Source organism: Trichechus manatus, unplaced genomic scaffold (genome assembly GCF_000243295.1).
Source record: "Trichechus manatus latirostris isolate Lorelei unplaced genomic scaffold, TriManLat1.0 scaffold00057, whole genome shotgun sequence".
Lineage (NCBI taxonomy): Eukaryota > Metazoa > Chordata > Mammalia > Sirenia > Trichechidae > Trichechus > Trichechus manatus.
In genome coordinates this window covers 5,069,691-5,082,962 of record NW_004443993.1, presented here as the reverse complement: position 1 = coordinate 5,082,962, position 13,272 = coordinate 5,069,691, and the positions used below count along the sequence as shown (strand labels likewise).

At 48.7% G+C, this 13,272-nt stretch overlaps 1 protein-coding gene across 1 annotated transcript in view; it reads left to right on the top strand.

Annotated features, from left to right (window-relative positions):
- Positions 1-13,272, top strand: part of INSR (insulin receptor) — a 55,647-nt gene that overhangs the window by 4,902 nt on the left and 37,473 nt on the right. Inside the window, exons 3-7 of the mRNA XM_023733229.1 lie at positions 193-407; positions 1,816-1,942; positions 3,860-4,110; positions 6,792-6,959; positions 12,310-12,511. Coding sequence (XP_023588997.1) covers positions 193-407; positions 1,816-1,942; positions 3,860-4,110; positions 6,792-6,959; positions 12,310-12,511 — 963 coding nt within the window. The remainder of the gene's footprint in view (positions 1-192; positions 408-1,815; positions 1,943-3,859; positions 4,111-6,791; positions 6,960-12,309; positions 12,512-13,272) is intronic.

Here is a 13,272-nt window from a genome sequence, read left to right as displayed (position 1 = left end):
AAAAAAAAAAAAAAGACTTCCTCAACTCCCCCTCTCTCCCCATTCAGCCAGTGCTTATTGAGTATGTATCAAGCATGTGATAAGAACTGGGGCTGTTAACACTGAACTAGATGGACCCCAGACCTATTCCCGCCATCTTGGAGTTGGAGCAGATGAGTGTTGAATGACTTGATGGCGTGTGTGTTTCTGTAGGAACTATTCCTTCTATGCCTTGGACAACCAGAACCTAAGGCAGCTATGGGATTGGAGCAAACACAACCTCACCATCACTCAGGGGAAACTCTTCTTCCACTATAACCCCAAGCTCTGCTTGTCAGAAATTCACAAGATGGAGGAAGTTTCGGGAACCAAGGGGCGCCAGGAGAGAAACGACATCGCCCTGAAGACCAATGGGGATCAGGCATCCTGTAAGTGGTCCTGCCCTGGTCCTTTCAGCCCACGGACCAGAGAATGTGGCTGCCCTCCCCACACTGACCCCCAGGGGATGTCCCTGCCCCGTAGTGAGCTAAGACAATCATATCTAGGGAAGACTGTCTGAAATACTGAGAGCAGGTGTTGTACATCTTGTCTCTATGCCTGTTGCACTGAGGATGGTGCCTGATACCGGGAAGGTGCCAGGTAAGCATCACATGAACAGATGGATGGATGGATGGATGGATGGATGCATGGATGGGTGGGTGGGTGGGTGGGTGAGTGAATGAATCAGTGAGTGAATGAATGTGTGAATGAGTGACACCTATTTATATATGTATCAGGCCCAGTGCTAAAGCTGAGGAGTTCGAAGATGAGTAAAATGCCTGTGTCATTTTGGGTCTTCTGGGAAACAGATGCCAAGTTGGAGTCAGAAGTGTGAACAAAGTATTGGGGGTAATGTCTGTGGAGTATAAAAGGGGGATACAGGAGGATTGGGCAGGGAGAACCTTCAGACATCAGAGTGGGTCTGACCCTGTAAGTGGACACAGGGAAGGAAGGAGGATTGGACAGGAAGAACCTTCAGACCGTAGTGCATCCTGGCCAGGCCCAAGGGGAGTTCCAAGGCTAACATTGTCCATAGAGAGTCCTGTGTTGGACAGAAACGTCAGGCCTGCACTGTGCTCAGTCATGGGTGGGGCTTACCAGGGAGAGCAAGGCTTTGGCTTAAATGCTGCAGAGGATCCTGAAGACCCCACAGCTGGAGGCTAACTGCACTCCCCAGGACAAGGTCTCTTCTGACGGGGTGTCTGAATGGTGCCCCTTCAGGGCTTATATAACACCCGCACGGGGAGCTAGTTCCTCACGGCAGAACGCGGTCCAAGGTGTGGGGATTCAGAGAAGGGAGAACGAGATGGGGTTGGAGCTTAAGAAAGGACTTGATTCCCGGCAAAGGGGATTACCCTGATGTCTCCCTCCACACACTCTCTGCACTTCCTTTGTATGTGCTCATTTCTACTGGAGTTGGGTCTTCTGAGGTTAGTCTCGAAAATCAGTATGCAAGACAAAATTGTGTCAGGACGAACGTTTCTCTTGCAAATGCCAATAATGGTTGGCCCGTTGTCCTCTGGCATTGGAGCGAACAGCTGTTATTCAGTTGAGCACCCAGTGAAGTAATTGGCCTGTATTAGGGGCCTGGTTATACGGCCAGTTCTTGCATTTGAACCCCCCATTCACACGCAGCAGAGCGAGATGCTTACACAGGGAGAGGCACGTTGCAACAGCAGGGGAGTGTCAGATTGTCTTCTCCCTTCTCACGACAGCTTCTGGAGATGTGCAGTCACTGGCTTTGGCCTGAAACTATTTGATGCTTGTGTAGCCTGTTTTTTTCTTTTACTTTTCTAGGTGAAAATGAATTACTTAAATTTTCTTACATCCGGACATCTTTTGACAAGATCTTGCTCAGATGGGAGCCGTACTGGCCCCCAGACTTCCGAGACCTCCTGGGGTTCATGCTTTTCTATAAAGAGGCGTAAGTACAAGAGTGAGGAGTTCAGAAGACAGTGTGGGGGTTGGAGGCCAGCGAGCTTTGTGTCTGTTGTATGTGACTCAGTCATCTTCCCCGCTGGGGTTGCTCTCTGTTGCCCATTCTATGCACTGAATAAATCTCAGAGATTTAATTTTACCATCTCACTAGTGGATGGTGTATGATGCCAACGTTGTTGTTGTTCCTGGATGCCGTTGAGTCAGTTCTGACTCATAATGACCCCATGTACAACAGAATGAAACACTGCCCGGTCCTGTGCTATCCTCAGAATCATTGTTACGTTTGAGCCCATTGTTGCAGCCACTGTGTCAATCTATCTCATCGAGGGTCTTCCTCTTTTTCACTGACCCTCTACTTTTACCAGGCATGATGTCCTTCTCCAGGGACTAGGCCCTCCTGATAACATGTCCAAAGTATGTGAGACGAAGTCTCACCATCCTTGCTTCTAAGAAGCATTCTGGCTGTACTGTTTCCAAGACAGATTTGTTTGTTCTTCTGGCCGTCCATGGTGTATTCAGTGTTCTTTGCCAATACCAGAACTCAAAGGCGTCAATTCTTCTTGGGTCTTCCATATTTGTTGTCCAGCTTTCACAAGCATATGAGGCGATTGAAAATACCATGGCTTGGGTCACGCGCACTTAGTCCTCAAGGTGACATCTTTGCTTTTTAACACTTTAAAGAGGTCCTTTTTTGTTAAAAGCCAGACACTGAAGCAAACTTGTTTCTTTTGGAAATCCAGATTGGCTGAATTCCTGGAGGAATATTCCATTCTATGCCTCATGTGTACGACTCAACAGACATTCTCGGCGAAGGAGCTCAGTCCCTTAGTAGTTTCGAGTAAACAGCTGGGCTGGGATTTTAGGGAACGTAGTGGTCCCGGAGCAGGCATTGGTGGTTCAGTGGTGGAATTCTCGTCTTCCATGTGGGAAAACTGGGTCCCGTTCCCTCCCAACGCACCTCATGCGCAGCCACCACCTGTCTGTCCAGAAAGACTTCCGTGTTGCTATGGTGCTAACCAGATTTCAGTGGAGCTTCTAGACTGAGACAGACTAGGAACAAAGGCCTGGCAATCGATTTCCAAAAATTCAGCCAGTGAAAACCTTATGGTTCACAGTAGTCTGATCCACAGCTGATCGTGGGAAGGGCGCAGGACTAGACAGCGTTTCATTTCATGGTGTCGGGGGCTGCCATGAGTTGGGGCTGATTGATGGCAGCTAACAACAGTGGTCCAGGTAGTAATACTAGTAATGTTAATAATAGTTCCATTTCTCAAGATTTGATATGTGGTAGGCTGTGTGCTGAGAAATCACACATTTTCTCTCATGCAACCTTATCAATAACTCATAAGGTCATTGCTGCTATTATTATTGTTGTTGTTATAGGCAAATTGAGACTTTGGGGGTGGCTGCCACTTTCTCTTTGGGTGCTCCTTTATCTCTTTCCTTATGCCATAAGATTGGGCAGGTGACCTGGAGTCTTCTTTAAACCAAACAATAGTTTAGCTTAACTAGTAAAGAATGTCTGCCTTGAGCATTGTGATCTTTTAAGATCTGTCTATATGGGATCACATTGCAACTCAGAAGGTCAGATAGGAGGCTTCGGGGGCAGTGAGTTTATGTTAATGGGGGAGGAACAACTCAGAAGAGGGGGGTGAGAGTGCTGCCCAGCTCAAAGAATGGGATGAATGTCACTGAACTGTGTCTGTGGAAATTGTTCAAGTAGCGTATGTTCTTCTGTGTGTATTCTCAACAACAACGACAAATAAATAATTTAAAAAAAAAAGAAGAGGAAGAAGATTGGGGAGGCAAGTAGGACGCAGCCCAGTGTAACTGTTTGTAGCTTGCCCACCTCTGCAGTTCTCAGGGAAAATGGTAACCACCCTCTTCTCTCTTGTCTTGGAAGCCCCTATCAGAACGTGACAGAGTTCGACGGGCAGGATGCCTGTGGTTCCAACAGCTGGACGGTGGTGGACATCGACCCGCCCCAGAGGTCCAACGACCCCAAGTCACAGCCCCACCCCGGGTGGCTGATGCGGGGTCTCAAGCCCTGGACCCAGTACGCCATCTTTGTCAAGACCTTGGTCACCTTTTCTGATGAGCGCCGGACCTACGGGGCCAAGAGTGACATCATCTATGTCCAGACAGACGCCACTAGTAAGTGTTGTGGATATGAACTTGATCATGGATCAGACATCTTGCTATTAACAGGCCAGTACAGCAATGTTGTGTTAGATGCCCTTTCGCATGGTTATTGCTGCTATAGGTGCAGGGCTCCGAGGTTTTTATTTTCAGAAGATGAGGCAGTAGCCACAAGCCTTCTGAGGGGAATATGTATTTTCTCCTTCCTGAGGCTCCCTGGGTGGCACACATGGTTAAGCACTCAACTAGTAACTTAAAGGTTGGCGGTTACGGCCCACCCAGAGGGGCCTCAGAAGAAAGGCCTGGCAGTCACAGATCTACTTCTGAAAGGTCACAGCCATTGAAAACCCTATGGAGCACAGTTCTACCCTGACACACGGGGAGGGGCTGCCGCCATGAGTTGGATTCGACTTGGCGGCAACTGGTTTGGATTTTGGTTTTTATTATGGAAGATTTTCAAACATTCACAAAAGTAGGAAGAAGAGTGATTCTCCCATATAATCATCACCCAGCTGGAAAAGCTGCCAAGATTTTGCCATGTTTGCCTCGTGTCTGCCCCCCTCCACACACACATTTTTTTGGCTGGAGTATTTCATAGCAATTTAGCTATATTTTTATAAAGTGTCAGTCCTTTTCCTAGAGCAGTAGTTCTCCACCAGGGGCGATTTGGCCCCCAGGGAGACACATGGTAATATCTGGAGACATTTTAGGGTGTCATGACTTGGGGGATGCTACAGGCATCCAGTGACTAGAGGCCAGGGATGCTGCTGAGCACCCTACAGTGCACAGGATGGCCCCCACCTTAGGGAATGATCTGGCCCTTAATGTCAATCTGGCCCTGGTGGCACAGTGATTAAGCACTCAACTGGTAACCAAAAGGTTGATGGTTCAAAGCCACCAGCTGCTCCACCAGAGAAAGATGTGGCAGTCCGCTTCTGTAAAGAGTACAGCCTTGGAACCCTATGGGGCAGTTCTACTCTGTCCTGTAGGGTCGCTATGAGTCGGAATCAACTCAGTGGCTGTGGGTTTAATGTCAATAGTGCCGAGGCCAAGAAACCCTGTGTTTAATTGGAAAAAAATTGAGTTGGATCCCTGCTCACACCATATACCAGAATAAACTCCCAGTTGGTCAGACAGTGTAAACCAAGGTGACCCTCCAGCTTCTCTGATTTTCCTCCTCTCTCCCTTCTCACTCAGCGTGTGGATTTAAGTGTGCAGCATCCTAGGATGTCAGTAGGTCAGATGCTTATGGGACAGCAGAGTCTTTTGAGGGTGTTAAAATAATCAAAACTCACTGAAGTTTGAACATAAGGTTTATTCTGAGTAGTTATCCTATATGCATATAAAAAAAAAACAAGCTCGTTCCTGTCAAGTCAATTCCCACTCATATGGACCCTATAGGACAGAGTAGAACTGCCCCATAGGGTTTCCAGGGAGCAGCTGGTGGAGTCGGACTGCTGAGCTTTTGGTTAGCAGCCAAATGCTTAACCACTGCACCATCAGGGCCCCATATGCATATGGAGAGCCATTTTAATTCCAGAAAAAGCAATTGGCTCAAAGAAGCTAGGTACAATGAGGCTTATAAAGAGAAGAGGGAGAAGAATAGAAGATCAACCACTGGTTCATCTTAACATGATGGGTTGAACCCTGCCTTCCCCCTTTACTGAGGTCAACAGGTATCAGTTTACTTCTGGCCTGGCTGCTAATAATTTGGCTCTCCACCCACCTGCAGCCATGAGACTTTTTGAGATTTAAATTGGAGCCCTGGTGGTGCAGCGGCTAACAGCTCAGCTGCTAACCAAAAGATCGGCAGTTCGAATGCACCAGCTGCTCTTTGGAAACCGTATGGGACAGTTCTACTCTGTCCTATAGGGTTGCTATGAGTCAGAATGGACTCGAGGGCAATGGGTTTGGTTTGACAACTATCCTTTTCTGACAGGATAAGACAAATTTACATTGCTAAAGAGCAGCTCCTGGCAGGCTTTTGCAGTTTAGGTCAGGTTTTTTATGGTTAATATTTGGTTTCCTGGATACGAAAAACCCTAAAATCAAAGTAAGATGTCTGTTATTAATTTTCCTATTCAACATTGGTCCATGGAATCCGCTAACCTAGTGGGTCTCATCTGGGTACAGTTCTGCCCCAGGGGACCTTGGGCAAAGTTTGCAGAAATTTTTGGTTGTCATGACCTGGGTGGGAGTGCTACTGGCATCTAATGGGTGGAGACCTAGAGATGCTACTCAGCACCCTACAATGCACATGACAGGGCCCCCATGACAAAGGATTGTTGTTGTTGGATGCCGTCGAGTCGACTCGGCTCTTAGTGACACTGTGTGACAGAGTAGAACTGCCCCATAGGGTTTCCTAGGCTGAAATCTTAATGGGAGCAGATCGCCAGGCCTTTCTCTCACAGAGCTGCTGGGTGGGTTTGAACCGCCAGTTTTTCGGTTAGCAGCTGAGTGCTTAACCGTTGTGCCACCAGGGCTCCTGCTTGACACAGCATGAGAATCTGGTACAAATGGCCTGTGATTTTGTAACCCACCCCCTTGTTGGGTGATCGTTCCACGTGTCTCCATTTTTCCCAGATTTTAAATAACACTGCAGCGAACATCCTCATGATTTCCTTGTGTGCTGTCCACTTAGCCCGCACTCTTGTCCTCATGTCCTCATGGTGGACCTGTTTCCTTTCTCCTTCCAGATCCTTCCGTCCCCCTGGATCCGATCTCGGTTTCTAATTCCTCATCCCAGATTATTTTGAAGTGGAAACCCCCCTCGGACCCCAATGGCAACATCACTCACTACCTGGTTTTCTGGGAGAGGCAGGCGGAAGACAGTGAGCTGTATGAGTTGGATTATTGCCTCAAAGGTGAGTGTGGGTAGGTGTGCTGGAAGCAGCTGGTTCCACACAGGTATCATCCACTCTGCCCCCTTTCCACAGAAGCCCATCTTTCCACGTGTTTCGCAGTATGGATACGTGCACACACTGTTCTATCTCATATGAAAACACACACACAGACGCACGTCTGAACATCTCAACACAAGTACACCCTGAAGCCATGTGTCCAAACCCAGATACTTACCATGCCCTGGCAGCGTCGCCTCTGGAATTTTCTCCTCCTCTCCCTGCCCTCCCCTCTCTTCCCTTCCCCTCTCTGTCTTTCCCCCTCACCCCACCCCGCACACTGATGTGGATGTGGCTGAGTTAACCCATGCAGGACTTCTGTGCAAGGCTAGAAACACAGACGAGAGAGTTGAGAAGTCATTGACAAAGTCCAGGAAGGATTTGGGCCCCATTTAGACCCTTTAGTTTGAGAAAATGAGCCACTGGTGGTTTGGTGGTAGAATTTTCACTTCCCAGGCGGGAGACCTGGGTTTGATTCCTGGCTAGTGCACCTCATGCAGCCATCACCCATCTGCCAGTGGAGGCTTGCTTGTTGCTAGGATGCTGAACAGGTTTCAGCAAAGCTTCCAGACTAAGGCATACTAGGAAGAAAGGCGTGGTGATCTGCTTCTGAAAATCAGTGAAAACCTCTATGGATCACAGTGATCCAATCCTCAACCAGCTAATCATGGAGATGGAGCAGGACTGAGCAGCGTTTCATTCTGTTATGCATGGGGTCACCATGAGTTGGGGGGCCCACATGACAGCAGCTAACATAACGTAACGTAACTTAATGTAACATAATGTAACATTGTAACGTAATGTAACATAGCATAGCATGACATAACAAGCTTTAAAAAAGGGTCTTCTGGATCACAGAGACAACAAGAAGCAATAATCTCTAATTCTGTCCTGTACTTTCAATTACCGCATTTTTATGCAAACAATGCACACCTTCTACGTTTGTTTGCCAACTGCGCCCTCCCCCAAGAAAGTATTTTCATAAGCGCCGTTATGCCCGATTTTTTTTTTTTTAACATGTTGCTGTAAAAAACAATTAGCCTAGGGGCGCTTACGAAAATACCTTGCGGTGGAGGGCATGGTTGGCAAACAAATGTAGAAGGTGTGTGTTATTTGCGTAAAAATACAATAAACATTTATACAAACATTTTTTTCCGGTTTTTCATCTTGTGTATTTAATATGACTCCCTCCATCTGAAGGGAAGTGGAAAATCATATTTGAAACCTCCAATTAGTTTGTAAAATTTGGTTTAAAATTAATTTGAAACTGGATTTAAAAGAAAACCCCCACCAAACCAGAGAACCCTAAGTCAATTTTTTCTTTAGGTTTCCCTCCCGCCTCCCCTTTATTTGTTTTCCCTTAGATGTTTTGGAGTCAGGGATATCCTCAGCCCTTGACCTTGGAGGTGATGTTGGAGGAGGGCGGCTAGTGAGGCCAGAAATCCCAAGGTTTGCCCTCGGTGCCTTCTGTGACCTGCTGTAGGGCTTTGGGCAAGTCACGGAGTAAGCCGTTGTGTGTGTCTGCCTCCTTTTTGGGAGAAGGGGTAGAGGACAGATGGTCTCCGGGAGCCATCCCAGCTCTCCAGTCATATGCTATATGTATGCCTGTGACCTCATCCCCTGCCTGAGCCGAGGGTTACAAACGTGATTTATCTCCTCAGCTGCTTTATATAACTTGAGAGCAAGCCCGGTTGCTGGCCTGGCCGCAAGCTGTGGGCCCTGCATTCAAGTAACAGAAACCACCAGCTAGAACCGTTACACGCGCCTCATCAGTGCTGTACTTTTATGGTTCCAGAAAAAAACACGGGCACCTCATATGCAGCCACCACCCATCTGTCAGTGACGGCTGGCATGTTGCTAGGATGCTGAACAGGTTTCAGCGGAGCTTCCAGACTAAGACGGAGTAGGAAGAAAGGTCTGGAGGTGGACTTCTGAAGATCAGCCGATGAGAAGTTGTGCATGGGGTTGCCGTGAGTCAGGAGCCAACTTGACAGCAGCTAACAAGAAGTTTCATGCTGCGGTTGCTAGAAAGGGGTAACAGCCATCAGGAGCCCTGGCAGTGACCCGTGAACATCCCTTCTTCCGCAGAAAAATGTCATGAGTCCCCTTTACTAAGAAAATCTTACCTTATTGTTTTTTTCTTTCTTCAATCCATAATGCTGTAACTAGCCCCCTCAATGTCAAATCAGCCAAGTTATTCTGTGTCTGTTAATAAACTTAGAAGTCCCGGGGTGGTGCAGTCGGTTAACGCACTCAGCTGCTAACCGAAAGATTAGAGGTTTGAACCCACCCAGAGGCACTTTGGAAGAAAGACCTGGTGATCTGCTTCCAAAACATCAGCCATGAAAACCCCGTGGAGCACAGCTCTCCTCTGACACACACAGGGTCCCCATCAGTCAGAATAGACTCAGTGGCAACTGGTATTAATAAATATTTTTAAGAGTCGGCAGGCTTTCGAAGCTTTACGAACACTTGTGCTTCCACGTGGGTATTCATTGTTCCCAGGAAGGCACTTGACCCTTATCTAGAGCTCACTGTCTACTCTTGAGGCACTTAAGGGGCTGGAATAAATGGGGTTTGCTTTGCTCAACAGACATCAGGCACCTGGTGAGTGCAGAGCCCAGCCAGCCCCGAGGGCTCACCGTGGGAAAGATGATTCTGAGGGTCCTTCATGGATTTTATTCAGTAATGAGTGTTTTTGTTGTTGGGTGCCATTGAGTCGATTCTGACTCATAGCGACTCATGTGACAGAGTAGAACTGCCCTGTTGGGTTTCCTAGGCTGTAATCTTTACAGGAGCAGATCGCTGGATCTTTCTCCCTTGGAGCGTCTGGGTGGGTTTCGCACCGCCAATCTTTTGGTTGGCAGCTGAATGCTTAACCCTTGTGCCACCAGGGCTCCTCTGTAAGGAGCATGTTGTCCAAACCTCACGGCTGTATGAGCAGGTTCCAGAGAGCTTAAGAGGCATGATTGTGTCACATGGCAGGTAAAGGCGCTGCTAGGATGTGACCCCAGGGCTCAACACCACCAAGGGTTATTTAAAAACCGGTTTTGTATTTTCAGGGCTGCTACCTGGAGAAGGGAGCCCTGGTGGTGCAGTGGTTAAGAGCTCAGCTGCTAACCAAAAGGTCGGCAGTTTGAATCCACCAGCTGCTCCTTGGAAACCCTATGGGGCAGTTTCATAGGGTCCCAATGAGTTGGCATTGACTTGATGGCAACGGGTACGGTACAGGTACCTGGAGAAGAAAGTTCCCTGGGTGGCAGAAACTGTTTGTGCTTGATTACTAACCTGAAGGTTGGCGGTTCGAACCCACCCAGTGGTGCCACAGAAGAAAGACCTAGCAATCTGTTCCCGTAAAGATTACAGCCTGGAAAACTCCATGGGGCAGTTCTCCTCTGTCACATGAGTTGCTATGAGTCGGAATCAACTCAGTGGCAACAGGTTTGGTTTTAGTTTGGTTTACCTGGAGAAGTTGATGTTCTTTTTTTTTCCCTTTCCTGTGTCTATTGGAACAATTTCTTCCCTGATCTCTTCTAATGTCATTGGTCCAGGGTTTTTCTACCTCGGCACTGTTGACATTTGGAGGGGGGCTGCGGTGTGCATTTGTAGGATATGCAACAGCCTCCCAGGTCTTCACCCACTCAATACCAGCAGCTCCCCCTCCTCCCGAGCTCTGACAACTAAAAATGTTCCCAGACATTGCCCAGTATCCCCCAGGGGTCAGAAGTCGCCGCAGGTGAGACTACTGCTTTAGTCTTAACTTCTAGATTCAGGACCAGACATTGGAATCTTTCATTGGTGCCACAGATTGGATGCTCACTATAATCGTCAGGTTTACAGGTCAGGCCCCTTAGAGTTCCAGTGGAATTCTACTCTGCCTCCTTGTCACTTTATATTTGTGTGCTCAGTTGATTGATTGATTCATTCATTCAGCTGTGACCTAGCCCCCGACACTCGCTCTCTGGCCCACACCCCCTTCTAGCTACACTGGGCCTTTGCTGTTTCCAGACATGCCAAGAAAATTCCTGCCTCAGGGCCTTTGCACTTGCTTTTTGGGCTGCCTGAATTGCCTTCCCCTAAGATATATGCAAGGAACCCTGGTGGTGCAATGGTTAAGCACTCAGCTCCTAACTGAAAGGTTGGCTGTTCAAACCCATCCAGTGGCTCTGCGGGAGAAGAGACCTGGCAATCTGCTCCTGTAAAGAGTACAGTCTAGGAAGCCCTATGGGGCAGTTCTGCGCTGCACATGGGGGCTGCTATGAATGGAAACTGACTCAACAGCACCTAAGGAGGACAAGAAGATATATGATTGGCTCACTGCTTTACTTAATTTCAGGATTGCTCACAGGTCTTGGTCTGCGAGACAAAAACAAACAAACCACAAACCAGTTGCTGTCGAGTTGATCCTGACTCATGGCCACCCCGTGTGTGCAGAGTAGAAGTGCTCCATAGGGTTTGCAAGGCTGGACCTTTCAGAAGCAGAGTGCCAGAGCCTTCTTCTGAGATGCCTCCGCGTGGGTTCGAACTGCCAACTTTTTGGTTAGGAGTCGAACACTTAACCATTTCAACCACCCAGGGACTCCTTTCTCCAAGACTACTCCATAAAAAATAGCATGTCCACATGCCCTCTGTTCACTCACCCTGCTTTTAAGCATGCACCACCGTCTTATCCATGTGTATGCATTTATTAATGCATTGTGTACACCCTCCCCACTCCGCCCATTAAAATGTAAGTTCCAGCAGGGCAGGGAGATTGTCTGGGTCCCTTACAGTCCCAGCCCCACAGAGTCACAGTGTCTGATAGTTTCCAGAACACGTTGATCTGCCTTATCTCAGTTGAGGCTCCCAGGACTCTGGAGAGGGAGGTTTTCGTTTTTGCGGTGGAACTCAAACCCGGCCCCTAGCCCCAGGCTCTGTCCCTTGCTGCTGTTAGTTGCCGTCAAGTCGGCCCCTGACTCATGATGACCCCCATGCACGATGGATCAAAACACTGCCTGGTCCTGCACCATCTTCATGATCAGTTGAGAGGGACCATTGTCATCCATAGGGTTTTCATTGGCTGATTATCGGAAGTAGATTGCCAGGCCATTCTTCCTAGTCCGTCTTAGATTGGAAGCTCCACTGATGGGTGGTGACTGCACAGGAACCCAGGTCTCCTGTATGGAAGGGGAGCGTTTTACCACTGAGCCACCAATGTCCCCTCTGTCTCTTGAGTATAGCCCTTCTCTCTGTGGAAGCTCCCATTGGTTTGTGTGCGTGTGCTGGGGTCGGGTGCAGTGGAAGACTCGAGCCCCCCTGCTCTGCCTGTCTGTAGGGTTGAAGCTGCCCTCCCGGACCTGGTCTCCGCCGTTCGAGTTGGAGGATTCCCAGAAGCACAATCAGAGTGACTATGAGGAGTCGACCAGCGAATGCTGTGCCTGCCCCAAGACTGACTCTCAGATCCTGAAGGAGCTGGAGGAGTCTTCATTTCGCAAGACGTTCGAGGATTACCTGCACAATGTGGTTTTCGTTCCCAGGTCAGACTTCTCGCGAGTGTCGATGGCTTGGTGTTGGGGGGACGGGCGGTACATAGGAAACCCAATGAAAGGGGGGCGCTGAGCCACAGGAGGGTGAATGGAGTCCCAGTGGCGCCTCTTCCTTGGACAGAGAAAAAGATCTTGCCATTCAATAGGAGACTTCCCAGGAAGATCAAATAATCAGGAAAAAAAAAAATTCTATTCTAGAGGAAAACTTCTAAGACCTAGCGTGTGCTTTTTCCTACGTCTCCCAAAATCATTGCCCTAGCCTCCAGGTTTCCATCAGAGTTCTGAAATGAACTCGGTTAGCTGATGGAGGCCAGTCCTGACAAATGCCTGCCTGCCACCTGTTTGATTTATCCCGAGTCCAAACTCAGTGCAGTCTCTTTATGTTTTAGCCACACTGCCTGCCATTCATGGCACCATCAAAAGCCAGCGGCTTCCCCTGTTTACATGTGTTGAGTTTCCTTGAGCTTGTAAAGGGACTTGCTAATCTACTGAGACGGTTTGCGGTTACAAAGTCAGTGGGCACCAGCCCCTTCTCTCTCTCATCCCCATCACCCGGGACCAGGTCAGCAGGCAGCAGCCCCTTCTCTCTCTCATCCCCATCACCCGGGGCCAGGTCAGCAGACAGCAGCCCCTTCTCTGTCTCATCCCTGTTCACCTGGGGCCAGGTCAGCAGGCAGCAGCCCCTTCTCTCTCTCATCCCCATCACCCGGGGCCAGGTCAGCAGGCAGCAGCCCCTTCTCTCTCTCATCCCC